At 40.6% G+C, this 26,175-nt stretch overlaps 1 protein-coding gene across 1 annotated transcript in view; it reads right to left on the reverse strand.

Moving 5' to 3' along the window:
• TMC5 (transmembrane channel like 5) overlaps window positions 1–26,175 on the reverse strand; it is a 93,340-nt gene that overhangs the window by 36,176 nt on the left and 30,989 nt on the right. The window contains exons 2-9 of the mRNA XM_075179737.1: window positions 25,554–25,684; window positions 23,523–23,707; window positions 22,789–22,881; window positions 15,033–15,140; window positions 12,604–12,706; window positions 11,612–11,699; window positions 9,808–10,056; window positions 4,314–4,465 (exon numbers count right to left, since the gene is read on the reverse strand). Of these exons, the coding sequence (XP_075035838.1) occupies window positions 4,314–4,465; window positions 9,808–10,056; window positions 11,612–11,699; window positions 12,604–12,706; window positions 15,033–15,140; window positions 22,789–22,881; window positions 23,523–23,707; window positions 25,554–25,627 (1,052 nt within the window). The 5' untranslated portion in view covers window positions 25,628–25,684. The remainder of the gene's footprint in view (window positions 1–4,313; window positions 4,466–9,807; window positions 10,057–11,611; window positions 11,700–12,603; window positions 12,707–15,032; window positions 15,141–22,788; window positions 22,882–23,522; window positions 23,708–25,553; window positions 25,685–26,175) is intronic.

Raw genomic sequence — 26,175 nt, forward strand, 5'->3', positions numbered from 1 at the left:
TAGCCCTATGGTTAATCCGGCCCTGCTTGTGGTAATCACTGTGATCAACATCTGCTACCTATTCAGCCTGCATTATTGACTACTGCTGCTTTGTTCCATTATTCGATTACCTGTGCGAACAACACTTGCTATTTATTGCATCTACATTGTTGTCTATGCTGGTTCGTTGACATCTTTATAGTGAGCTGTGATTCATCGCTGCTGCATTTGGATTCATTGAACTGTTCATCTCCAGTACTTCAATGAACTTGGTATTATGCTCCCCTCCTCAGAGGTATAATGGTGATTTGCTATTAGCCATCAGTCTGCATTATTGAATTTCATTGATGTTTTCTATTCTCTGTATATTATCGTTATCATAATCTACAGTTTACTCAACCTGCAGTGAACTTTGTACTATATTTTACAATAAAGTGGTAATCGTTATTATCACCATTTGATGTTCGAATTGGATTTATTCTGTTATCAAGTAGTCTCCATCTGTGTCACTGGGAACTTCCCTAGAGGGCCGCGACCTGCAGGGTGGAAGCCGTTGAAGCCCAAATTCCCTTGCGGGAGTATCTAGTGAATACCTTACACCTTGTTAGACTCCGTGCCTCTATGGAAGTCTAGCTAACTCCTACTGAGACAGCAGGATCTAACTCATCTATTCGTGAGCTAACCTGACACATCATCTCCCATCTTGACTACTGCAACCTCCTGCTATCTGGCATTCTTGATACCCATATGTCCACACTTCAATCCATCATACATGCTGCTGCAATACTGATCTTCCTCTCTCACTGCTTCACATCTGTTGCACCACTTGGCAAATCCCTCCACTGGCTCCCTGTGTCCTCCAGAATCAAATTCAAATGACTCACCCTTACCTACAAAGTCCTCAACAACACTACCCCTGCATACATCTCAAATCTCATATAAAAATACTCTCCTTCCCGTCATCTTAGATCTACCTCTGACTTGACCACCTTTATTAAATAGGTGAACTTCCTCATATTCCCTTATGAACCACATCCATCCGTTATCTGTTTTCACAGCACATTCTAGGATTTCCTTGTACTTTGGTCCTAACTGGTATTTTTTTTTAATCTCTTCTTTGGTATTTGCGCACAGTACAATGCCGAAGAAAGTGACTACGTATACACCTCTGTATGGTGTACTCTGTACATAGATATAAATATAATAATAGTTTATATATGATAGTTTGTATAAGATTAATCAAGTTTAGATTCAGAATTAGTTGTTCTCTAGAAATGATTTTCTTCTTTTTATACACAATGAACACATGAAACTGCGGTAAGTCAAAGCAGTGTAGAGATAGGTGTTGCAATGCTAAAACCCATATCAGGGCTCATGTGCTCTGGGGCCCCTCGGTGACTCCAAAGTTATAGTCATGGTGGGCAGCAAAGAAGGAGTTCAACGTGCAGATAACACAAGCTGGAAACTGGGCGTAATACCACATAGAGGGCAGAATTTAAAAATAGCATAGCAAGCTGCAATGTTGTCTTTGCAATATGCCCAATAGTGAAGCTGGTAAAATGATTTGACAGTAAAGGACTCATTCTCAGTATGTGTATTTTTGTATGTATGGACAACTGCATATCCCCCCCTCTTTAGTAGTCTTGCCACTTCTATATTATATCATAGCTGTCACAGCTTTGGGTGATGTAACATGGTGGGGGCATGCCATGATAACGGGGTTGATGTACACTTTTGCTGGAGGGGGGTGTAGTAATTACAAATGGGGGGAATCCAACTGCCGGCGATGTGGCGCCTGGACATCACGCCGGTCCCGCACATGTCTGGAGAGCCCTGTGGTCACCAGCACCAGGAGCCTTTCCTTTCTGATAGATCCTATCATTATCTGTCAGATGCCTCATTGTATGAGTGACAATGAAATCCTGGTAGCAACGATGATCCTAGCCCTCATATGAGGTACTGATTATACAACAAACCCTAATGATGAAAGGGTTAACTACATACATAGTTACACATCCATTCATTGTTGTAGGACTGAAAGAAAGGATGGCTCTTTAACTATATTTGTATTAATTATTTTTTATTTGGCAAAACAACTTTTATTGAAAGCCACTCATGTAACATACAGAATAATGACATAACAGTACTTTGTATTTTGTTCTCTTATTATTGAGTGTGTTTTCTTTTTCAATGCTTTCCACTTACTGTATTAATTATTTTAAATGTCTTTTTAACCTACTTGCTGTAATATCTACCCTGATTCACAGTACCAGACAATGGTTTCTGATCAATATACTAGACAGTGTTCTAGATTCTAAATGTTCTCATAATAATTATTCTGTTTTGTACGGCTGAAGCTTATGATGTACTGTGCTTATGTGTAATAAATGTTTTCAAAGGCATATAAACTGGTACAGAAGGGAACATTCTGAAAAACATAGTAATTGTGTTTGATGGCTCCAAAATAAATATATTTATTTTGTTATACTTTATACTATGTTTTGATTAATAATGTGATCTTTATGATCACTAACAAAATTGTCTATTGGTGTTTTCCCATTCCAGGGTTAAACAGCAAAGTAAATGGTGATTTTACCTTCTGACATGCATGCTTAGTGTATGCCACTTGAGTCATGTAAGGATATCTGAACACATGGTAGCTTATCAATCTCTGAGTGACCCTGACATACTTAGATAGCGCTATACATTCACTGATAGATATTCACACGTAAATAGATATAGATAAGCCCAAGACTCACAGATATTAGAGTACGCACAGATACTAGACTGAGAATAAATGTTAATTTACAATGAAACTAAATAAATAAATATAAATAATTGATAGCACATATAACATGTACTGTTATATAGATATCCAATTGGTGTTAATTAGTAGCTGTCTCCGTATTTGGTGCCAGCCATCCATTGGTAGTTGGAGTACATGTTCTGTTTTATAGTACATGATTACCACATGGATTATTCACTGTCTGGCTACAGGAAGCAAAATAATCATGTGAGGGTGCAGCACTTGTGTGCTCACAGGAGACACGCCATAAATTATGGGAGCAAAGTGCTGGTACAATCATGGCTGGAAGATAGGAGACTATAAATATATAGCAGGTTGTTTACTACCCAGGGATACCATTACAGTGATTATATCATTTGGGTGTAATCGCACTTGTCATTCTCAGATAAACCGTTGAGACCTGAATATACCTATCACCTATTGGAACACTGCTAACTTGTCAACATGTCTCCTGACATTTCATTTCCAAACTGACAAAAAAAATGTTGTTGTGTTTTTTTAAATAATTAGTTATTAGAATTACACTTATAACATAACCTCAGCTGGTTCCTTTAAAAATCCAAAATAAAACTGAGATCAGCCCATCCTTAATACACGATTAATGTAGCTGGATCGAATGGAAAGGAGCCACCTGGACTGTGATGTTGGGCTTATGAAATGGGCTTTTATATCTAATTATGTCCTTCATTCATAAAAATAAGGAATATTTGCCGCAATGTAAGTCTCCCTGTGTTTGCGTGGGTTTCCTCTGGGTGCACCGGTTCCCTCCCAGACTCCAAAAAAATACTAGTAGGTTAATTGGCTGCTATTAAACTGACCTTAGTCTCTCTGGGTCTGATTCATTAAGGAAAGTTAAGCAAAAAATGGAGTAAGTTTTCTTACTTAAGTTTTCTGGACAAAACAATGTTGCAATGCAAGGAGTGTAAATGAGTTAATTATTTTGCACATAAGGAAAATACTGGCTGCTTTTTCATGTAGCACTCAAAGGGGCATATTCAATTGTGCCGTTTCAACAGCGCGTTAAAACTAGTAGTTAGCTGGATTTCAGCTCGCAGCTCCGAGCCGCGAGCTGAAATCCAGCGAGAAAACTACCGTAATAATGGTTTTTACGCGCACTATTACTGTAGTAACGGTAATAGTGCGAAGAGCGCGAGATTTGCGGCATTTCCGCCGAATATGCCCCAAAGACTTGATAGCTTATTTGTACACTGAAATTTAAAGTTGATCTAGGACATGCTCTACCCCAACTATAAATCTGCTATTGCATTTTAAATTCATCCCCCCCTCCAATGCAACATGGTTTTGCCGTACTTCTTTACTTTTGTTTAACTTTCTTTAGACTGTGAGCACCAATGGGGCAGGGACTGATGCTGATGTCAGTGAGTTCTCTGTACAGCGCTGCGGAATTACTGGCGCTATATAAATAGCTGCTGATGAAGATAAAAATAATTGGTAATTTATACATTATACATAGAGGTACAGATGCTGTTTTTAGGGGCCTACTAATAGTTAAATAAATTCACATTACCTGATGAGCAGAATGAAGAAACAGGTTGCCAGATACAGTCCAATGGTAAATATATATGCTAACTGCATGTTATATGGAGCCAGGGTAACATTTTTATTGATGGTGCTATTTGTGTAAAATCCATAGTACAAAACCGTATTTTGAAAATAGCCCTGAAAAAGAAAACAGAATGCTATCAAAACTTTCCTGAATTAATTTAACGCTTGAACTTTTTTTAGCGGTAAATAAGATTATGTACAAAAATAGATTGTGGTAAGTTTCCCCTTGAATTACTGTAGCAAGGACTATGGTATTACATTACCTCATTATATAACCATGCCAATGCATAGGATATTCTGGACCAAATAATTATGGATTTGGAAAAAATATGTTCTCAGGACTAGTCCAAGAGACATTTTATACTTCAAATAGTAATATTTTAAGTGTAATGAAATAAAAGGACCTTACAGTGACCTCTGACCTTGGCATACAATTGGCACTGCAGAATGCTATGGGCACGGCCTGACATTCTAAAGCGCTAAATTAAATTTTGCTCAGAGAGGAATTGACCTGTTCCTCATTGGTCAAGCAGAAGTGGGCACAGGGCTCAGCACAGATATACTCAAAGTGAAAATAATGTATCTAATCCCCCATGGAGCAGTCCTGTGGCCCGAGTGAGGGTGGTCAGCTGGATGATAGTATCTGGATGAGGAGTTTACTTGAGGAAGATGAGGATGATGATGATGATGATGATGATGATGATGAAGAAAGAGGGGTATTAATGGAGGATGAGGGCTTATTACCATTAACCTTTATTTATGAAGCGCCGACATTGAAGGGATCATAATACAACTAATTACATACAATGACATGGATCAGTAGATAATATGGCCCTGCACAAATGAGCTCACAATCTAAGAGGTGCAGGAAATCATTAATATATACATTTTTGTGTGGCTGAGGTGCTGTAATATGGTTGGAATGAGAATTAGACAGCTGCTGGGAACCATGACTGTACTTTACCATTTATACAGTATTATATTCCTAGTCAGATCCTGCCGCAATAGTTGTATGCACAGTATATGTTTTTGGCATCATGCCAAACCTCCCTAGGCTATTCTATTGCACTCGAAACAGTTCACATAAAACTTACATTTTCTCTTTCTATATTCAAACAACCCTCTGACCCCAAACCAACATCACATAACAGCTGAACCGAGATGTTATTTCAGATCTTCGTACAACGTGATGTCACTCCTCTGCACCCCCTCAGTGGCGCACGCAGGGGGGGTTTCTGGTTCTCCAGAAACCCCTCCCCTCCGGGAACCAACGATACTGTACAGCAGCCGCGGCACTGTCAAAGAAGCGCCCGCGGCAGTGCTGTATTGTAGTATAATACAGCACTGCCGCGGATGCTGCTTGACAGCGCCGCGGCTGCTGTAGAATTCAGACTCGCTGAAATGGAGCTGCTGCGCATGCAGCTCTCTCTCGCTCTATTTTTTTTTTTCGGGGGGGGGGGGGGGGGGCGGAAACCTCCCCTTCTAAACCCTGCGTTCGCCCCTGCCCCTTGCAATTTCCTACAGCCTTCCCGAATCAATGGGAAGAAGGACACAGGGCTGAACTAAAGTACAGGCCTTTCTAAATGTTGTCTTTTAATCATTTAATGATTGATGGAGGATGAGGAGTTAATTACAAATGATGGAGGTTTAATGATGGAGCATGAGAGGTTAATGACAAATGATGGATGATGAGGGGTTAATTTTTGATCAATGAATGTTTGCCTTTAAAAAAAATTCCTTGAGTGCACGCCCTGATTCTTTTTCTAACAGGATTGCTCATATTAATCACATTGGTATCTGTTGTTACCTACCATGAAACGTCAAAAGGAAACTCTGTATACAAACAGACAATGTTGCCAAAGAAACATTATGGCATTAACAAAACTTTGGACCTTAAGGTTTAGAAGCCATGATAAGAGGCATAGACGGTCATAGTTCTGGAACAGTAATGATTTAAGAGCAAATTGAATAGTGTTACAGTTCTGAATTTCTGCTAAAATGTGTGGTTACATATTTACTTTATTTTGTTTCTCTTTCTAATAAGAAGTTTATAACTTTCTGTTTCTTTGTTAGTATGCAGCCCTGCCCTTCCTCTCAATTCACTGCGCCCTCCAGCTCCTCCGGAGTTTGAACCTTGACTATCACATTATTTTGATTAAGTAAATCAATCGGCATGTTTGAAAAATACTTAGATATATGCTTTATTGTTTGCTAGATGCTGATAGCAATTACTGTGTGTTAATCAGGCTAATGCATATTTTTCTGTTTTTGAACATTGTATTTCCTCCTCCTAACCCCCTTTCACTTGGTGTATCCCTTCCCATCCTTTTATGTATTAAGCAAATACAATAAAATAATTTCTATATAAAAAAAGTAGTTTGTCTCCTTGAGAAACTGTATTGTTTTAATAACATATTGTCCTTTGTCCAACCATTATGCATTAAGATTCTATCTTTTTAATAATATTTATATAAACTATATGGGCCTGATTCATTAAGGAAATGAAAGCCAAAAAATTAGTAACTTTGCACCTGGGTAAAACCATGTTGCATTGGAGGGGGAGGTAAATTTAAAAATAGGGGAAAGATTTATAATTGGGGTAGGGCACGTCCTAGATCAACTTATATTTCAGTGTAAAAATAAGCTATCAAGTATTTGTGTGCTACATGAAAAATCAGCCAGTATTAACTTATGTGCAAAATAATAAACTAATTTGCTCCCCTTGCATAGTAACATGATTTGTCCAGGAGAAAACTTACTAATTTTTTTGCCTTACTTTCCTTAATGAATCAGGCCCTATAATTTTAAAATTGTGAATTCTGTACTGCTAAGGTAAGCCACAACAGATAAGGTTCTCTCCTTGTGATCGCTTGCCCTATTAATAAAAGGGTCTCTGACTGTTCGAGATTCGCATTTCGCATTCAAGGTTGGCTCTTTACGTTAAGTTAGTAATAGTAGTGGTCTGGGCGGTCTGTGCTGATGACGGTCTTATGTGTGAACGTCTGCTTAGCTGAGGTTGCAGGAGTTCCGGGTCCTTTCGTTGGAACTTTGCTCAGGGACTTCTTTGGTGCAGTTGTATTCAACGCTTTGGGTTCCGAGTAAGCTGGTTTGCATGTAGTAAGATGACAGAGTTGTACCAATTTTCTTTGAAAGGATGTACCAGTTTTCCTTGTGGAAAATGGGCCTTTTTTTGGACATAGTGTCCATTTCCTTCTTTGCACTGGTTTGGATACGTGGTGTATGCAGTAATAATCTTTTAGGTCTGGTGTTGAGTTGTTGTTTTCCCTTGTAAGTTCATGTTGACAGTAGGTGTCTTGTAGGCATTATTAGATTCAGGCAGGTGCAGTAATCTCAGATTTAACGTAATAAGCTCTAGTGCATTAAAAGTCCCTTTGTATAAATGAATGTGATATAACTGTTTCTCACGGTTCCAGGGATGGTTGGATCCTCGGTCTCCCAGGTCTGGTGCTACTCCTCGCAGAGGCATGGAATCTAACTAAGCAGATGGTTTTCACCAGGGCCCCTACAAGGAGGTTTGGACTTTGTGAGCCTCTGCTCTGCAGGCTGCGACCCTCTTACAGTGTACCAGGTAAGACCAGTAGGAGAAGGTAGGAGCAGAAGGAACTAAACAGAATTGATTAGGAAAAAATATACTGTTGGTGCGATAGTCTGAGGACAGGTACCACTAGAAAGGTAGTAAGATGCACTTGGAGCGATGGTCTGCGGACAGGTACCACTGCAGTGGGGAAAGGGAGGCACTTGGTGTGATAGTCTGCGGACTGCAGGGAAATACCACTGGAATGGTGGAGAGGTGCTTGGCGAGATAATCTGCGGGCTAATGACTGCTACCACTGGAATGGTGGAGATAAGGAGTGATAAACTGCGAATGGCAGGGTAATACCACTGGAATGGTGGAGAGGTGCTTGAGTAAATAATCTGTGGTCTGCTGACAGGTACCACTGGAATAGTGGAGATAAGGAGGTTTGGACTTCGTGAGCCTCTGCTCTGCAGATCGCGACCCTCTTAGGGAGTACCAGGCGAGACCTGTAGGAGAAGATAGGACCAGAAGGAACTAAACAGTACTGATTAGGAGAAAATATACTGTTGGTGCGATAGTCTGCGGACAGGTACTACTGGAGTGGGGAAAGTGAAGCACTTAGTGCGATAGTCTGCGGACGGCAGGGTAATACCAAGGGAATTGTGGAGGGGTGTGTGGTGTAATAATCTGCGGTTTGCTGACAGGTACCACTGGAATGTTGGATTTAATGAGCGATACTCTGCGGACGACAGGGTAATACCACTGGAATGGTAGAGTTAATGAGCGATAGTCTGCGGGCGGCTGGGTAATACCACTGGAATGGTACAGATGCAGAGAGCCATGTCCTAGTACCTAGCTGGTTGGTGACCAAAAGAACAAACACCAATAAAGGAAGGGAAGTACTTTTTATAGTGGGAGTGCTAGGATGTTGGCAAATGAATGAACGGCAGAGGGAACATGCACAGTCCCGAAGAGGAACATGGAGACTGCCAGGAGCAACACGGAGCAGTCACCAGTGAATAGGTAAGTGCGCTGGGCTTTGGGCAGGAAATCTGAAAGCCCGGCATGTGACACTGTTTTTGCTGTTATAAGAGCAGTTTCATCAGTGTCTGCATCAGTGCCTGTGAGAGTGGTTTACTGTTGGAAACTCGTGGAGAGAATACTTTTTGCTGCTGCTGCTGCTATGTGTGAGTGCCCAGAGGAATGCAAAACCAGAAGTTATTTTCCGAAGGTGGACTACAGGTTGTGTTGGTGGGTGGTAAGGAGGTGGAATGCAGGGCTTACATTCCACTGTGTTTCCTGATTCTCTGTGGGTCTTAGGAGGGGTGGCTTCTGGGGAGTGTAGCGAGGTGCAGGGCTCTTCTTTATCCAATGCATTTCATCCTATTCAATGTCAAGTGTCATTTGAGTTTGGACATGAATTGGATGCAATTGGGTTCCCTGGCGTAAGGTCTATTTCTGAGCATTACAGGACCTATGTCTGAAGGTGAATCAGGCCCTATACGTCAACTGGCTCGAACATGGTTGTGAAACCTCTTTAATTTTTTTAATCAATCTAGAATTCAAGACATTCTACCACTTTAGGACAAACTCCTTTATTTAATTTATCATTATAATTTTTTCTCCTAAAATACTGCCTGGGTGACGTCATTTATGTCTTACATGACTCGTGAGAGGGAGAATCTATGAAATTGGTAATTTTTGTGTCTCTTAAGGCTTTTATTATACTGGTCAACATCTGTTCATGAATGTATGTTCCTGTATAAAGTTTAATTGGATGGTGTAAAGTGCCCTGCTCAATATTTCAATGTTTAAAACTTAGGTCATTGTGTGGATAGACAATACAAACGTCAGGCACATTCATGCAAACACAAGTGATATAAACATAAATAAACTTGACTGAAAACCGGATACTTACCGCTCCTGTAAGTAGCTCTAGACCAGTAAATGAAGCGTTGTTAGGACCCATGTCGACAAACTGTGGGATGGTTATAAAACTGAAGTTCACCAGAAAGGAGAAGATGTTGAACATCAACAGCCACTTGAGAAAAATGAAGTAAGATAGAATACTTGTTCCAAACTTCCCTCCTATGACTTTCAAGGTGCCGTGCCAAAGCTGCAGTGCCTCCAAGACATCTGAGGCACCCTGCTTGAATCTCCGGAAAGACTGTACAGTACAAATGTGCCAGAAAGATAGGGCATTAAACAATGCAATGCTATTTATTAAACACAGATTGAATGTGGCTCTCATGTGTGTGAGTTTATATGCTGGTTTCTGTCATAGGAAATCATAAAGGTTCAGAAGTCAAACTAATAATTCTCCCTACCACCACCCCGTTATGACCTCCCAGATATTCCAACCCTGATGGAGTGGTATACATACACTTTATTCTGCTCAGCTGTCTGCATGGTACCAGATTTAATTGGCCATTAAACCTGTGTTTCCATCCACCTCTCTAATGAAGTGCAGTGTGCTATGTTTGATAGCACATTATGGTGCAAGCTCCCATTAAAAGGTATTATCAAATATAGAGGTGGTGGTCAATATTACGGCTGTGGTAAAGCTGACATATTTTTAAACGATATGACAATAACAATTAGTATAAGACCGATACTAATAAAATGACTACTTACCATATAACAGATAAGAACTTTTTCCGAAGGTTGACCGCCCACTGTAATATCCGAATGGGCTAAAGAGCTAGACTACCAAATTACGTCATTTACCATAGACAGAGTGAAAATGCCGGTTTAAAGCGGAAATACTTGGACCCCACGCCTGTATTCCTTTATACATGGAGTGGGGTCCGAGTATTGCCGCTTTAAAACCTTCGGAAAAAATTCTTACCTGTTATATGGTAAGTAGTCATTTTATTATTATCAGTCTTACACCAATTGTTATTGTCACATCATTTAAAAGTATGTCGGCTTTTCCATAGCCGTTAACCCCTACCCCACCCAAATATAGCACATGGCATTGCATTAGAGAGACAGAAGAGCTGCCCGTAAGTGGAGGTCTGTAGATCTGTCATATAGGTTTCACCCTGGCAGATGTGCACAGTCTGGACATCACTCAATCACAGCTTGAATTGACCGCTAATTGGGTTTATAGAAATGAATGTATCTAACAGCAGGATCATTGTAAAGGTGTATTGGAATTGCCAGTCTTTCACTTCAGCTGTGAGTTGGCACCTAGTGAGAACTAGGGATGTCAGGTGGGTGTAATCTTTATTAAATTGCCTGGTACCCCACCCGCGATGGTGATGTTCACTCTTATTAGAGGGTGGAATACGATTATTAATCCAGTCAATTTTAATGTAATAACTTTTAAGATTTTTCTTTTCTTTTAAAAAACTGCCTTTATTTTTGTTTATACAAGTATAATACATACATGTTAACATATGTAAAAACTCTTGTAAATAATATCTGTGTAAACAGTGAGTTCTGATGTCACTGCTTATAATTAGTGATTTCTGATGTCATATATATATATATATATATATATATATATATATATATATATATATATATATATATATATATATATATATATATATTTATATATATATATATATATATATTTATATATATTTATCTATCTGCTTTGGGTGTTTGTTTTTAAGCTTAGGTCATTGGCCCTGTATCTTGTTCATTTGTTCATTGCGTGTGATGTATTGACTTGTATGTCCCTGCCTACATAGAGAAAACATTATTCCACCTACTAAGTTAATACTATGAAGGCATCCAGTGCAACAGTTCATTTGTGAAACATCTTTTGACGTTTTCTCTTTCAGTCTCATGACTTTGTTCCTGTGGAAAGTTATTTAAGTAGTTAATGATATCATCAAAAGCAATGCATACTGAAGTAATTTCATATAGTTTGTACAAAGTATTTTATTTTATGGAATTCTAAAGGATATAAACTAGAAATAATATAAACAGCAACATAATACAATAAGCTACTAGTACTAAAAATAATAATTACCATGTAAACACATGGGGCCTGATTCATTAAGGAAAGTAAGTTTAAAATATTATTATTATTATTATCCTTTATTTATTAGGCGCCACAAGAGTTCCGCAGCGCCGTACACAGCACAAACAGTAGACTAAACAAGGTAACACATATGATAAGGTAAAATATGAGTAAGTTTTCTCCTGGTTAAATCATGTTACAATGCAAGGGGTGCATATTAGTTTATTATTTTGCACATAAGTAAAATACTGGCTGTTTGTTCATCTAACACACAAATACTTGATAGCTTTATTTTTAAACTGAAATTTAAAGTTGATCTAGGACATGCTCTACCCCAACTATAAATCTGCCATCACATTTTAAATTTAGCTCCCCCTCCATTGTAACATGGTTTTGCCAAGGTGCAAAGTTACTCATTTTTTTGCTTTACTTCCCTAAATGAATCAGAGCCATGGCGGTAAAAGTTAACAAAATAAAAGAAGATAATTCTAAATGTAAATAATTATTAGACATTGAAATTACTATTCAAGTCACTAGGAGAAGTTGGCTATCCTAACACTACACATCCCTTGCTAATTCTAGTCACTTGAATTCTACTAATGATTCTGCTTTGCATTCTTCTGTGGGCAATGTTCTGTACTCTAGATGCTACTGATAGGCTGAGCTCATTATGAGGACCAATAGATTATTGCAGGAGGTGGTACAACAATGATTTATTAATTTTATCCCAAACATTACCTCAGGTCACGTTTATTATTCAGACATGATGGAATCTTCCGGACTTCTTTAGTGATGTCAGGAGATGACATTTCCACGAGTTTTGCAATAAGCTTTTCATGCTCTGTTTAAAGTGTAAACATAAACAAGCCTAATATTAAAACAAAATGTAAAACAGTAACAAACATTACCATTATACCGATTTTATCAGAAATTATATAACATATTTTACATGGGAGATGGGGGCGGGGCCATGATGACGCATATCGTGTCGCCACACTCCCCACATTAACTACTTGAATCTCTCCTTCAGGATCTCCCGAGGGACCAAAAAGGTGCAGAATTGAACCTTCTAACTTGATTTGCTCCAAATGGTAAATGTAGCCCATTTAACACTCCCAAAACAGCACCAACCTTCCCCTGCCTAAACAAAGTTATTTGCTAAAAGCAGGTGATGAGGAGAGCGACAGAAGACAAACCAGCCATACATCCACAGTAACAGACATACTGTACTCACATACACATGTATATACTAGTCATACATATAGACATACAAAGAACAAAACACACTAGGACAGACAGTTGTTTTGTGGTTTCTCTTCCATCTTACACTTTTTAATCTTTCTTTAACAATTTCACATTAGGCAACAACCAGGTTGCAAGTATATAATAATATATACTGTATTTTGTGGGGGTGGGGTGAAGATGGAGGACAAAGCTCTTCCTTGGCCAGGAAAAAAACAAGGTTACATAAAGACCTCTATTTTCCTCTTTATAACCTGAACATAACAACACAGGAAGAGTCCAACTCGGCTGAATTTTATCAGCCCATTGTCTAGAACTAGATGCTATATCCGCTTGTCCCGTTATAATAATACCGTCATATAACAATATGATCAGAAATTAATTGAAAAAGGTATGGTGACCTTTATTTTCCTGCTCTCTAAACTGGATATGTAGGAAATGCTTTATTAAAGGCACACTAAGCCAACTTTGTAAAAACTTCCCATATGATTCATCTAATGTTACTAAGACATATAGTTATATAATAGGATTTCTGTACATTCTGTGACAGCACATGCTTCAAAACACATTTAAACAGTCAATGTACATCACCACCATTATTTGTGTTGCCTTTCTAGATAAAGACCCTGGGCCTGATTCATGTTCGAACGCAACCTGCACGTAACTTGCGTTTTAAAATAAGAACACGGAACATACACGGAGTTCTGACTATATTTAAATCCAAGCGGATCTCAAGATACTTTTCCTTTTGAATCTGGGTGGACATATGCTCTTCCTAAACTTTACTTGCTGTATGTAGTCAGATAGAACAGAGTGCTCTATACACACAAGCGTCTGTTCACTAAAAGGTCACATCAGATCACATAAAAAAAAATGTTAATTATAAAATAAATGAACAACTATTAACAGTATAATCATTAATTAAACATGGATTTTTGAAAAATATATATTTTGTTTTTACACTTAATTCATTAATCAAGATGATTTTAATGCGTACTGTATATACAATGTGTTAATATAGTTAATCTTACATTCATTTGCTTGCCAACTAGTAAAACACAAACATGTAGTTTTTAATACAAAGAATATAATATGTCAGTCATCACTATCAGTCGGCAATTACACCTGCCCTGCCACATGTGTGTTGGCATACCCTCGGCATGCCCTTACATTGCCCTTGTTCATCCACCCCTTCCCTTCCCTTACTGCCCTTCAAGTCTTAGGCTGTCATATGTGTTGTTTGTGTTCAGACATGAATTGCATGCAATTGCGCTAATTAGCATGAGGTCTGTTTCTGAGCATGAGCAGAACTAGTTAATGCAAGATATAGCACGCAAAGGTTATTTACGTCCTAACATGAATGAGGCCCCCTGTGACCTACGGGTGTGCTAAAATACCACCACCACCACCTCTATCTACAATGCTCTCTTTCTCAACTGTATGTAGTAGTACTTTGATTTCTTATCAGACATTTATTTAGTGGAGGATTATGGGAGGTAGAAGAGGGGAGTCAGATGACCACTAAAGAACATAAAACAAGACAGTACTTTCACATTTACTTTCCTGCACAGAACACAAATAGAGAAACAGAGAATTAATAAATGAGCTTTGTGTGGGTGACCCTATAAGGACAAGATGTCATTGACTTCAATAAGTCTTATAATACAGCAAGTAAGATCCCTCTACATCAGGCTCACCATCACCTGGCCGAGTGATGTCACAGTGCCCCTATTTTTCTGCCCTAAGTGTATAAGTACTGCAATGATAATCTATTTAATATATGAAGGGCAAAACGTGCTAAAATAACAACTGTGACAGGCAGACTTTCCAGATCAGAAAGACTTCAAAATTGCATACAGTATTATTAATTAAAATATTCAGTTGGCTTCACAAAGAACATTGGTGTAGTTGACAAGAGAACTCACCTTGTTTGTTACTGTTATCAAACTGTTTTTTCAGCGAGGGGTCAAGCCTGGAGATGTAGGAAGGTCTCATTAGCTGTATAGCCGGTTGTCTCGATTGTCCCTGTACTTCTTTGTAGAACAGAAGAACGTTATTAATGGTGCATTGCAAGCCAACCTCTAGTTAAACAAATCGTTATAACTAAAGCAGAACCACTATATTAGAAAACTAAAATGTGATGAGATAGTTTTTTATATATTGAAATATGTCACAAGTCTAGAATTACCTTATCACCCATGCATTGAGCTATTCATGACATTTGTTATACTGAAGTTATACTGTAATATTACCGTTCATAATCCAGTAGACACAAAACATCATAGTAATAATAATAATGATAATGATAATAATATTGCAAAACCATAAAAAATACAGTGTCTTGCAATTGTTATCAGTTACTTTTGTGTGATCAAAAGGATAAGTAGCAGATGTTGTTCCTATAATTTCCACAGAAGGAACCTCATTCCCCTGGTGGAGCACTGACAAGTATACTTGTGGGGTAGTTTGTGAATCCAAAGGTTCAACTTCTCCAATTTCTTGCATTCAAGAAAAATAAACAGTGACGTTTTCTATCCTGTGTGTGACAAAACGAGTATGATATGTGAATTATAGCAAATACTTTGTATAGCCCTTCTTTTCTTTCCCCAGCTCATCAGACTACAACTGCATTGTCCAATTACATGTGGTTAAGGGGACATTGTAATTCAATTTAAATATGTATATTTTGTATTATATATTGATGACTTGAAGTAATGTTATTCATTGTCCTTAAACTGAAGCCAGGAGGGTTATGGGTAAAGATCAGGTGGTGTCTAGGATACAGGTGAGAGGGCTTGAGCTGCATTCATTCTCCCCCCTCCTTCCTCTACAGGAAGCATGGAACAGCTGGGGACCCTGTGACATCACAAAGTAGTGTAAGGGGTTAATTTTGGGAGGGGCTCACTGCTACCTTATCCTTGGAAGTAGGGGAAGCCAATTAAGCATCAATTGTTCTCCTTAGGACTAGTCCAGACGTTCTGTCTGCATCCCAGCAGGGGGCTTCTGTGAAAGGACATCTCATCTCCACTGCCCTGTCCAAACCCCCTAGTCCTGCACTGGCCAATGGGGAAGTAGAATAGATGCAGGGGTTTGTCCAGGGAGGGGAAAGACTGTGGAAATTAGACCTGTGATATATAAGGAACAACTCCAGGGGGGAGGGGTGGTCATGCTTGGATTTCATTCAGGAAGGTGCAAGATGGAGTTTTGAATTGTCGTTTTCTAACTCAAGTCTATATATGCAGCTGAGAGGGATCCATGGGTCATGAAGTCTGGACAGCAGGTGACTATATCTCCTTAAGTTATTGGGGTAAGGGACAGATGATGTGGTAAATCAGCCTGGCATTTATTTACTGTGTGTACATAATATTGTAGTGTGATTTGTATGACAATAAATATACTGTTGTATGTTTATAACTGCATTTTGCCTGAGTGACCATACGAATCCTAGAAGGTACTGGGTAGCACTGGGCCAGATAAACCCGGTATCTTCACATTTTTGGTGGCAAGCAGTGGGGTCACTCAGTCCCAGGTCCTATCTGGGTAGAGCTGCAGGGGAACTGTATCGTGATACATTCCAGGGCTCTGCAAAGCAGTTAGCACTAGAAACCAGTTACCACATTATCCTGAACTTACTCCTAAAGGCTTTAAGGTAGAAAGTGTCACGAAAAGCGTTGTGGGCTTTAGGCGAGGGAAGATGCCGTCTAAGTGCCGATTTGATAAGGGGAAGCGCACCCCGCCAGAGGAGAGCGGAAGATGGAACCGTGTCTCAAAGAGAGGAAATCACAGTGAGGTGATCCCTGGAAGTAAAATGGGTGTGAGCTCTAGGAACAAGAGAGCAGATCACAGCCCAGTGTTGAAAAAGTTCCCAAAGGAAGGGATGAAGCAGTCCAGTACAACCAGGAGAAAGGTGTACTGGGATGAAGGACTGTGGGAGTGTCTGCAGGATGGGGATATGGATGTGTTGCACCACCCCACCACAATGCAGCACATTTTGGATTATTGGGATGAGGAGTGCCCAAAGATTATTATGTGGGAAGGAGCCAGTCTACAGGAGAAATTGGAGAACCTGTTGGATGTGTTCCTAATGTTGAAAGAGGAGGCAAGTGCCTGTAATTTTCAGGATGAACCAGCATGGGATGATTTTACACATGAAGTTATTTGTACTATGCAGAATCTGGCCAAGGGAGAATCCAGATACAACAATAATCAGCAGTACAAACAAGACGTAAATGGACTATTACAGCACAGGGACATGCCTGATGAATCCCCTGCAAATGTATTAATAGAATCTGTCCCATTAGCAGATTCTACAGATCCACTAGAGACAATGAGTATGGAGGAGCTGATAGTGGAATGCCAGATCCGGGGTGTACCTTACCTGTACAGCACACACATGGATATCCTGAAACGTTTGTTAAAAGATCAGGAGAATCCCGTCAATGCCTTTAGTGTTTATAGAAAATGGATGCTCACTTTAGGTCCCCACATACCTCTCTGGGAACAAATGCAATGTCTGCAACAGAGTTTTGAAGAAGCAGAGGATGAGGTATGGCGGCAAGGATTTACGGACACTGAAATGTGGCAGGATCAGTGTTATCGAGTGAATACTGAAAAATGCCAATTGGAATATCTTTTATCACACTCTAAAAAGATGGCTGCTCAGTCTGTTAATCAGGGGGAGGTCCATCCCAGTGGATTAAATACAGTTGCCCAAGCTACTATCTTGGGGGAGACTGGAGAAGAACTGCGTGGTGAGGATGTTGTACCTCTGACTACTCAGAAAGGATTAGGAGAAATTCTCCCATTTGGTGACTTGGATGGAAAAGAGCTACCAAGTAAGTACCATGTAGTAGCATCTTCTGATAATTTGCCAGTGTTATTGGAACCTGAGACTGTGTCTGAGTTAGAACAGAATTACAGAAAAGACCAGTTATCCATCCCTGTTGTGCCTGAAAAGAATTTGTTTAATGAAGTAACGCAGGATACCGCATGTGTGCTCTCCGGGGCAAGTGATGTACAGCTTTACCCAATTGTGACAGAAGAGAATCATAAACTTGCGCAACATATGATCTCAGCAGAAATCATGTTTACAGACTGTAGGACAGAATTAATGGGAGAGGATAAAGGAATTGTCATGTCAGAGGCCACTACCATGGGGCCCTGGGAAAATTACACTTATGCCTTCCCCTATGCAGAATTGGCAGATGAGGAGATGTTGACTGAGTGGGTGTCTGAGAGGGCACCAGTACAGCAAGATTCACCAGCCCCACCAGCTTTGATGCATCGCACTCCGGCTCCAAATCTGGGAATCCAGGACCCAATACCAGAGGCCTGCACTGGACCATCCACTTTGCTTTGCTGCCAGGAGGACAAGTCTGTGTCCAATGAGGATTCACACTACCCCGATGCGCCAGAGGCGAGGGAAGTAGTGCAACAGTTGGATGTGGTAGCAGGGGAGGGGAGATGCACACAAACATACTTACAGGGGCACCCACATGTGGTTTGGGAGGGGGACAGAGGATTCCCCATAAGCAAAGAATTAATGGAGCCCCCACGCTTGCCTGCCACTGGGCAGTTGTCCCTTGAGTGTTTGGGGGAGGGGGGATTGGATCTTTGCCAGAAACAAACGGACAAGGAGCCAGAAAGTTTGCCTGCCACTTGGCAGTTTTCACTTGAATATGTGGGGGAGGGGAGCATGGTCTCCAGAAACAGAGGACAGGCCAAGGGACTATTTGCAGTTGGGCAATTAAGGGTGGATAAGGCACACAAGGGATGTTGGACTACAACTCTCCTACCATGGATGTGTGCACAGGAGTGGCCCAGTTTTATTGTTGTCTCATCTTATGACACAGGGCAGCATAAACCCCCACTCCAGCTGAGTGGGAAGATATGCCTGCAGCCATGGGACCCTGGTGGGAGATTGAGGAACTGTGTACTGCTGTCTACCTTGCCATCAGACCCAGGAGAAACCACAGCAGGCCAGAAACTTTGGACTTGGAAGAAATGATTACTTGGGGCTAGGGAGCCACTGGGAAACAAGGGCTAAAAAAGTAGGGGAGGAATGTGACAAAACGAGTATGATATGTGAATTATAGCAAATACTTTGTATAGCCCTTCTTTTCTTTCCCCAGCTCATCAGACTACAACTGCATTGTCCAATTACATGTGGTTAAGGGGACATTGTAATTCAATTTAAATATGTATATTTTGTATTATATATTGATGACTTGAAGTAATGTTATTCATTGTCCTTAAACTGAAGCCAGGAGGGTTATGGGTAAAGATCAGGTGGTGTCTAGGATACAGGTGAGAGGGCTTGAGCTGCATTCATTCTCCCCCCTCCTTCCTCTACAGGAAGCATGGAACAGCTGGGGACCCTGTGACATCACAAAGTAGTGTAAGGGGTTAATTTTGGGAGGGGCTCACTGCTACCTTATCCTTGGAAGTAGGGGAAGCCAATTAAGCATCAATTGTTCTCCTTAGGACTAGTCCAGACGTTCTGTCTGCATCCCAGCAGGGGGCTTCTGTGAAAGGACATCTCATCTCCACTGCCCTGTCCAAACCCCCTAGTCCTGCACTGGCCAATGGGGAAGTAGAATAGATGCAGGGGTTTGTCCAGGGAGGGGAAAGACTGTGGAAATTAGACCTGTGATATATAAGGAACAACTCCAGGGGGGAGGGGTGGTCATGCTTGGATTTCATTCAGGAAGGTGCAAGATGGAGTTTTGAATTGTCGTTTTCTAACTCAAGTCTATATATGCAGCTGAGAGGGATCCATGGGTCATGAAGTCTGGACAGCAGGTGACTATATCTCCTTAAGTTATTGGGGTAAGGGACAGATGATGTGGTAAATCAGCCTGGCATTTATTTACTGTGTGTACATAATATTGTAGTGTGATTTGTATGACAATAAATATACTGTTGTATGTTTATAACTGCATTTTGCCTGAGTGACCATACGAATCCTAGAAGGTACTGGGTAGCACTGGGCCAGATAAACCCGGTATCTTCACACTGTGCAAAGTTGAGAAGTCAAGTAATCACTGAGATGTCTGATAGCTTGTTATTTATTACTTCATTCTTCAATTAAAAATAATTCTCCAAGTCAATCATCACTGTGGAAAAGAGGATTTTTGTACTTACGTTAAATCCTTTTCTTTGTTTCTATCTGGGGGACACTGCTACCATGGGGTTGTATGTGGAGACTCAGGAGTTGGCACTTAAATAGCTATTTAAACTTTTAACGTAACTGTTGACAGAAGCTCCTCCCCTCTGCAACTCCTGTAGATCCTCAATACGCCATCATGTAAACGGACATCAAAAAACCTTTACTGTTGGTGAGTAGCCAAGAGTAGCCAAGCCAGGTACAGGAAAAGTGGTATAACGCGCCAACCACTCTACATGTGTATCCACATTAGGTACCTGTTCCGACTTGCTGTTTTCATCCAGCTGCAGTAAATAGAGGCTAGGAAACCTACACAGTATAATGAATGATATTTCTGACTGTGTCCATGCCAGCTCAATGAGGTAAGTCAGCTCAGCTGAAGGAGGGAAGCAAAATACACACCTCTTCTGCCTCTTGAACAGTTCAGGTTCAGACATTCTTGTGTCGTCCAAGTCTAATAAGTCTAAGGCCTGTTGAACTACCAAGACCAAATCCTCCACTCTCTGACCCCTAGATGAGTCTTCTGAGTCCATGACCTGAGGGCATTCAGAGTCTTCAAATACTTCACCATCTTCTTCCCAGGACTCCTCTGAATCAGAGAACACTAAGAGAGGATAAGTGGATCTATGTAGCGGGAAGCCTTAGGTCTTGGGGACTCCATAAATGTATTTGATTTGGAAGGACAGAAGTACCCGCCCCTGCATGCTCTGAAGATGTCGCAAGGACAACAGTGGCAGAAGGGGCCACAGATACATTTTGAGCTGGAGTGGGAACCCTTGCCAGCGTGGGTATCTTTGCAGGATGGGCGTGCTGCTGAACTAGCGCTACCACAGACTGTGCTAATGAAGTTGCCCACACAGTTTCCTCCATCTTTGGGAGGACATCATCCATGGCTTAACCACCTCAGGCATCCGCAGCAGAGTCCGCAAAAACCAACCCCGGATCCTGCTGTTCACTGGATAGTTTGGCTTTACATTTTGCACTATATCACTGTGAGTGCTTTAACCTTTTCTGCAATAAAGAGGATGCAACCGAACTAGGTGACCTGCAATTCAATATATTTATAGCCGCAGCCACACAACACTTATTAATAAATACTTTTTTATATATATATATATATATATATATATATATATATATATATATATATATATATATATATATATATATATATATATATATATATATATATATTAAATATAAATTAATATAATATAATGAAGGTACTTACTCTACAGGGATTAACCAAGAGTTGTACTCCCCAGATATTGCTGTGGTAATATATGACAGAATAACCCTCACAATATGAAGATTGACTATGTGAAGGAATATATATAAGTATTTAAATATATCTACAAGTAAATACACCAGGTATGTGTAAGACAGTGAGATGTAAGGTACTGTCTGGGGCAGGGTAAGGTACTGTCTGGGGCAGGGTACCAGCAGAGGAGAGGAGCGTGTCAGCAGCAGCAGTGTCCATGAGACAGAACCGCTCAGGAGTGTTCAGTAACTGCCACTTATTCATCATCCCCCTGAGTGGCTTTGAAGGAACATACCAAGTTGGGGGGCGGTGGGGGTCAGTGCTGTATGAAATGGCATGCTCCTCCCCTAGCTCTCACTGCTTCTTCAGTCATGTTCCCCCTTTCTAACAGGCGCAGCTCCTCTTCTCCAGCTCGGGTCAATTGCAAAGGCTTCTGTGTATAAGCCCCCAACAGCCGCTGCCCATTTCAACTCCATTATGAGGGAGGGACATGGTATAGTCAGTGGAGATCAAGAGATCTTGACATTGCATCGTTTTATGCGGCACTGGTTAGTCGGCCTCACTATCGCCGCTGTAACTAGAGAAAACAGGCACAGCTAAAAATTATTTCTGTGAGTGCCACTGCCCATCACTTGTACATATATTAAGCCTATCTGTGGGAATCAGTTTCCTTACGCAGACCATGCCTGTCATTACAGTGTGCATCAGTAAACAGAACACAATACAAAAAACACCTAATCAAAGAATCAAAAAAGAAAAATAATGTACAGAAATGTAGAGCAGCTCAAATTAAACCCAACTCCTATGGGCACTTAGAGAACACATAGGAGCTGCAGGGGTTGCACAGAGGAGGAGCTTTTACATTACAGTTTAATTAACTATTTAAGTGCTTGATTCCCCTCATACAACCCCTTGGTAGCAGTGTTCCCCAGATTGGATGTAAGTGTAGCTTTATCAATGACCACTTGATACAACATTATCTATACATGTTATCTATACATGCTGCATTCATTATACAATGGAAGAAAAACCCTGAAAAATGACAACATGCACAAAATGTGTTTTTGGTTTCCTACAAAATACAACTACTGACACCTCTGGTTGAAGAATCAATATGAGGTTAATGTTATATTAGTCATATTTCCCCATTGTTTCATTATTTTTATTTACTTTTTTTTTATATTGCATGTTTGATATCAAAAACTTTGCTTATGCAAATATTCCTAACAACTGCTGGGCTAATCTGTATCCATACCTCCATCTGATACATCAGTGGCACTGTCTGCATCCTGGTTGGAATCAAGATAAGGAGACCTATGATCTAGGTCTGGTTGAAATGTGGGATTAACTAGGAAAGAAACAAATATTGTTACAAATGACACAGTAGTGATACAAGTGACGCAGGACATATTGTTGTCTAATACAGTTATACTGGTGTCTAATCATTCTCACAGCTGCTCAGGAGGAAACAGTAATCTGGAGGCTTCCTATACTTTTTATGGGATGTCACCAGGCTTCTAACACCTGATAAAGATGCGCCTCTTAAGCATATGAAGGGATCCAAGTGTCCAAGTTTCATTAGGACACATCTCGGGGGCGTGCAAAACTTACATGTATACACACTGTGTTCACATTTGCCCACTCTCATCATATCACTTAGACAGGGGCCACAAACAATATGTACTTAGTTATCTATACCAGTGTTTCTTAAACCTGGTCCTCAGGACCCCTAACAGTACATGTTTTCCATATCTCCTTGCTCTAGCACAGGTGCATTCATTACTGACTGACACGTAACAGATCCACAGGTGGTATAATAATTTCCCTTGTCACCTGGAAAACATGGACTTTTAAGGATCCTGAGGACTGGGTTTGAGAAACACTGATCTATACGATCTGTAGCCTAAGCCCAGCTAAGTGGACTTTTACCCATCCATCATCCACAACCCAGCCTGCATCAGATATCACAAGTCAAGTGTTTTTACTTACAGTGTCCCATGCTGTATGGCTCATCACTTGAAGTAGGATATCTGGGTATCTGCAGATTGTAATCTGGCTCCAATTGTGATGGCCGGCCTCCCCTCCAGTCTTGTACTTCACCGGCATTACTAACATCTCCATATGGGTTTTGGTGGAAGGAAGAGTTCTGTCTGAATGAGGGTCTGCTCTGCACCCTATAATAAATGGGTATTGACTTTTCATACAGGATAATGGTGCAATGCACACACAATACATTCCAAGTCAGGATACACTTATAGGTCCAAAATCAGATGGTTCCGCAGTCAACACATTCATATGTCCAGGACCCGGTAAACATGGCATGCATGGCAGAAGGATGCTGCGCTTAGCAGGGTAACCCACCAGCGCCAAAATAATTTTTTTACCTTTTTTGTGGCATGGACGACAAGCCCCCTTACATTCCCTTATAGCCCCTGCTCTGAATAGACACGGAGGTATGGGGGAGCAGCGGATGCCATAGGGGTTTCACTGCGCATATGCAAACTCCGGAAGGGTGGGGGAAGGGGCGGCCTGCATATGTTTATTGACCATAACTGAAGAACAACAAGTATGTTTTTTTAGTATCTGGGTCATAGAGACAAAGTTGCAGTTTTTGCCATTTTTGCACCTAGTTTAGAGCTGGGTGTAAAATCTGTTATGGACACATAAAAATGTGTCTGTACTCTTATGTTTCTGAGGCTATATTTTCAGTTGCATGTATAAAATATGTGCAACTTGAACTCTAGAGTATATATATCTCCATCGCAAAGATGCATCCATCAGCATCAATGTGAATATAACACCATGTAAATGTATACATCCGCCACATTTTAAAGATACATGCAAGTCAAAATTGAATACATTTGTAAGTGCAAGGGGCCAGTGTATAATATACGCTCAACTGTAAACACGGCAACATGGGCAATATCTTCTTCATGAGAATCACATTGTTACATGGTGTAAACGGACCTATGTTCAACTCTAAATCAGGCTCTTTGTGTGTAAAAAACATGCGCCCCACGTTCAAATCTAAAGCATTTTCATCTTAAAAAATGATCAAATGGAGGCAATGTAATTTATATGCAAAAATACCAGTTACTGTCAGCAGTCGTGGCGGCCGCGGGCACCGTCGCGACTCTCTGTGCCCTGCTGCTGGCGTCCCGGCTGTCTCCATGATGGCCAGGGTGTCACTTCCGGATCCTTCATCCCGGTTGCCTAGGCAAAAACTGGGATGCTTCAGGCTCCCTGCCACCGCGCCCGGCTGTCAAAGAACCAGGCAGGCGCGCGCAGAGCTGTTTTGGCTCAGCCAATTATGGCTGGTTAGTTTCAAATCACTGCTGGGCACTCTGCTCTTTTATTGGCTGCAGTGTCAGTAATTAATTATGCAGACTGTGGGAGCACTTGCAGGGCTTTGCTCTGATTGGCCGTTTGTACTATTTAAGGCAGTGAGGACTGAGCCTCACTGCCGGTTATAGCGTTCTGTTCCAGTACTGCTACCTGCTTCTGTGCTGTGTTGGTGTTTATCCTTAGATTGCTTCCTGTGTATGACATCTGCCTGTTCCTGGACTCTGAATCTTTGCCTGTGACCCTGACCTTCTGCCTGTACCTGGACTCTGAATCTTTGCCTGTGACCCTGACCTTCTGCCTGTACCTGGACTCCGAACCTTTGCCTGTGCCCCTGACCCAGCTACCACCTAAGGTCTCCACCTGTGCTCGGTCCACTCCGCAGATGTCTGGCCGGTCCCTACTCCGTGTATTACCTCCAGTACCTGTGCGCTGCCTTGTGTACATAAACTTGTACTACACTGAGTGTAAGTCCTGTGGGCATCCGAGTACCTGTGAGCATAACCAGTCTCTACGGGAAAAGCGGCTGCTATAGGTGAAGACCTCTTCTTCTATAGTACTACATGTTTATGCCGCACTATTTACCATAACAGTTACAAGACAACCCGCCTATGCTGTACATTACTTAATAAACCTAAATAAGTCTAATACATAAATTAAGTTTTAGTGCGGGCATACCCTCTGTCAATCTCCAGGGTCTCTGAGTCATGATATGCAGAGTTATAGAACCCATCCTTATAATTTAAAGCCATGATGATGTCACTTCGTCTGCCCTGGAACTTTCTGAGAACTTGCTCCTCCAAGTTATTCTGGAAAATAGATAATATTATACCATTATTTAATAGTCATCGACTTCACACCAAGTAGTTGTTAGGCAGCCTGATTCTCCTATGCTGGAGCTTGTAGAATAGCGTTGATTTATTACAGCAAAACAACCTCATTTTATATATTTGATTTTCAATAATAACTGACACACCAGCTGCTAGTAGTCCTCACATATAAATAATGAATTATTTATATGCAAGGAATACTACCCCAACATATAAAAGGAGAAATTGTAAAACATTGATTAAATACAGATATACAAACCATGTAGATCCTCTGGATTATAATTAACCATTTTATATAACCTTTTTCTTACTTCTCAAATGTCTAATTTTACTTGATACGTCACTAAAGAACAACACTGCTTGGAATAAGAATTTTGAAGAATTGTTCTAAAAACCTAATGAATGAATAGTATGGAAACCGTAACGTGCTTCCATAGCTACATCATGTATAGCAGGTAATATGCCTCATT

The sequence above is a fragment of the Mixophyes fleayi genome, chromosome 7 (assembly GCF_038048845.1).
Source record: "Mixophyes fleayi isolate aMixFle1 chromosome 7, aMixFle1.hap1, whole genome shotgun sequence".
Classification (NCBI taxonomy): Eukaryota; Metazoa; Chordata; class Amphibia; order Anura; family Limnodynastidae; genus Mixophyes; species Mixophyes fleayi.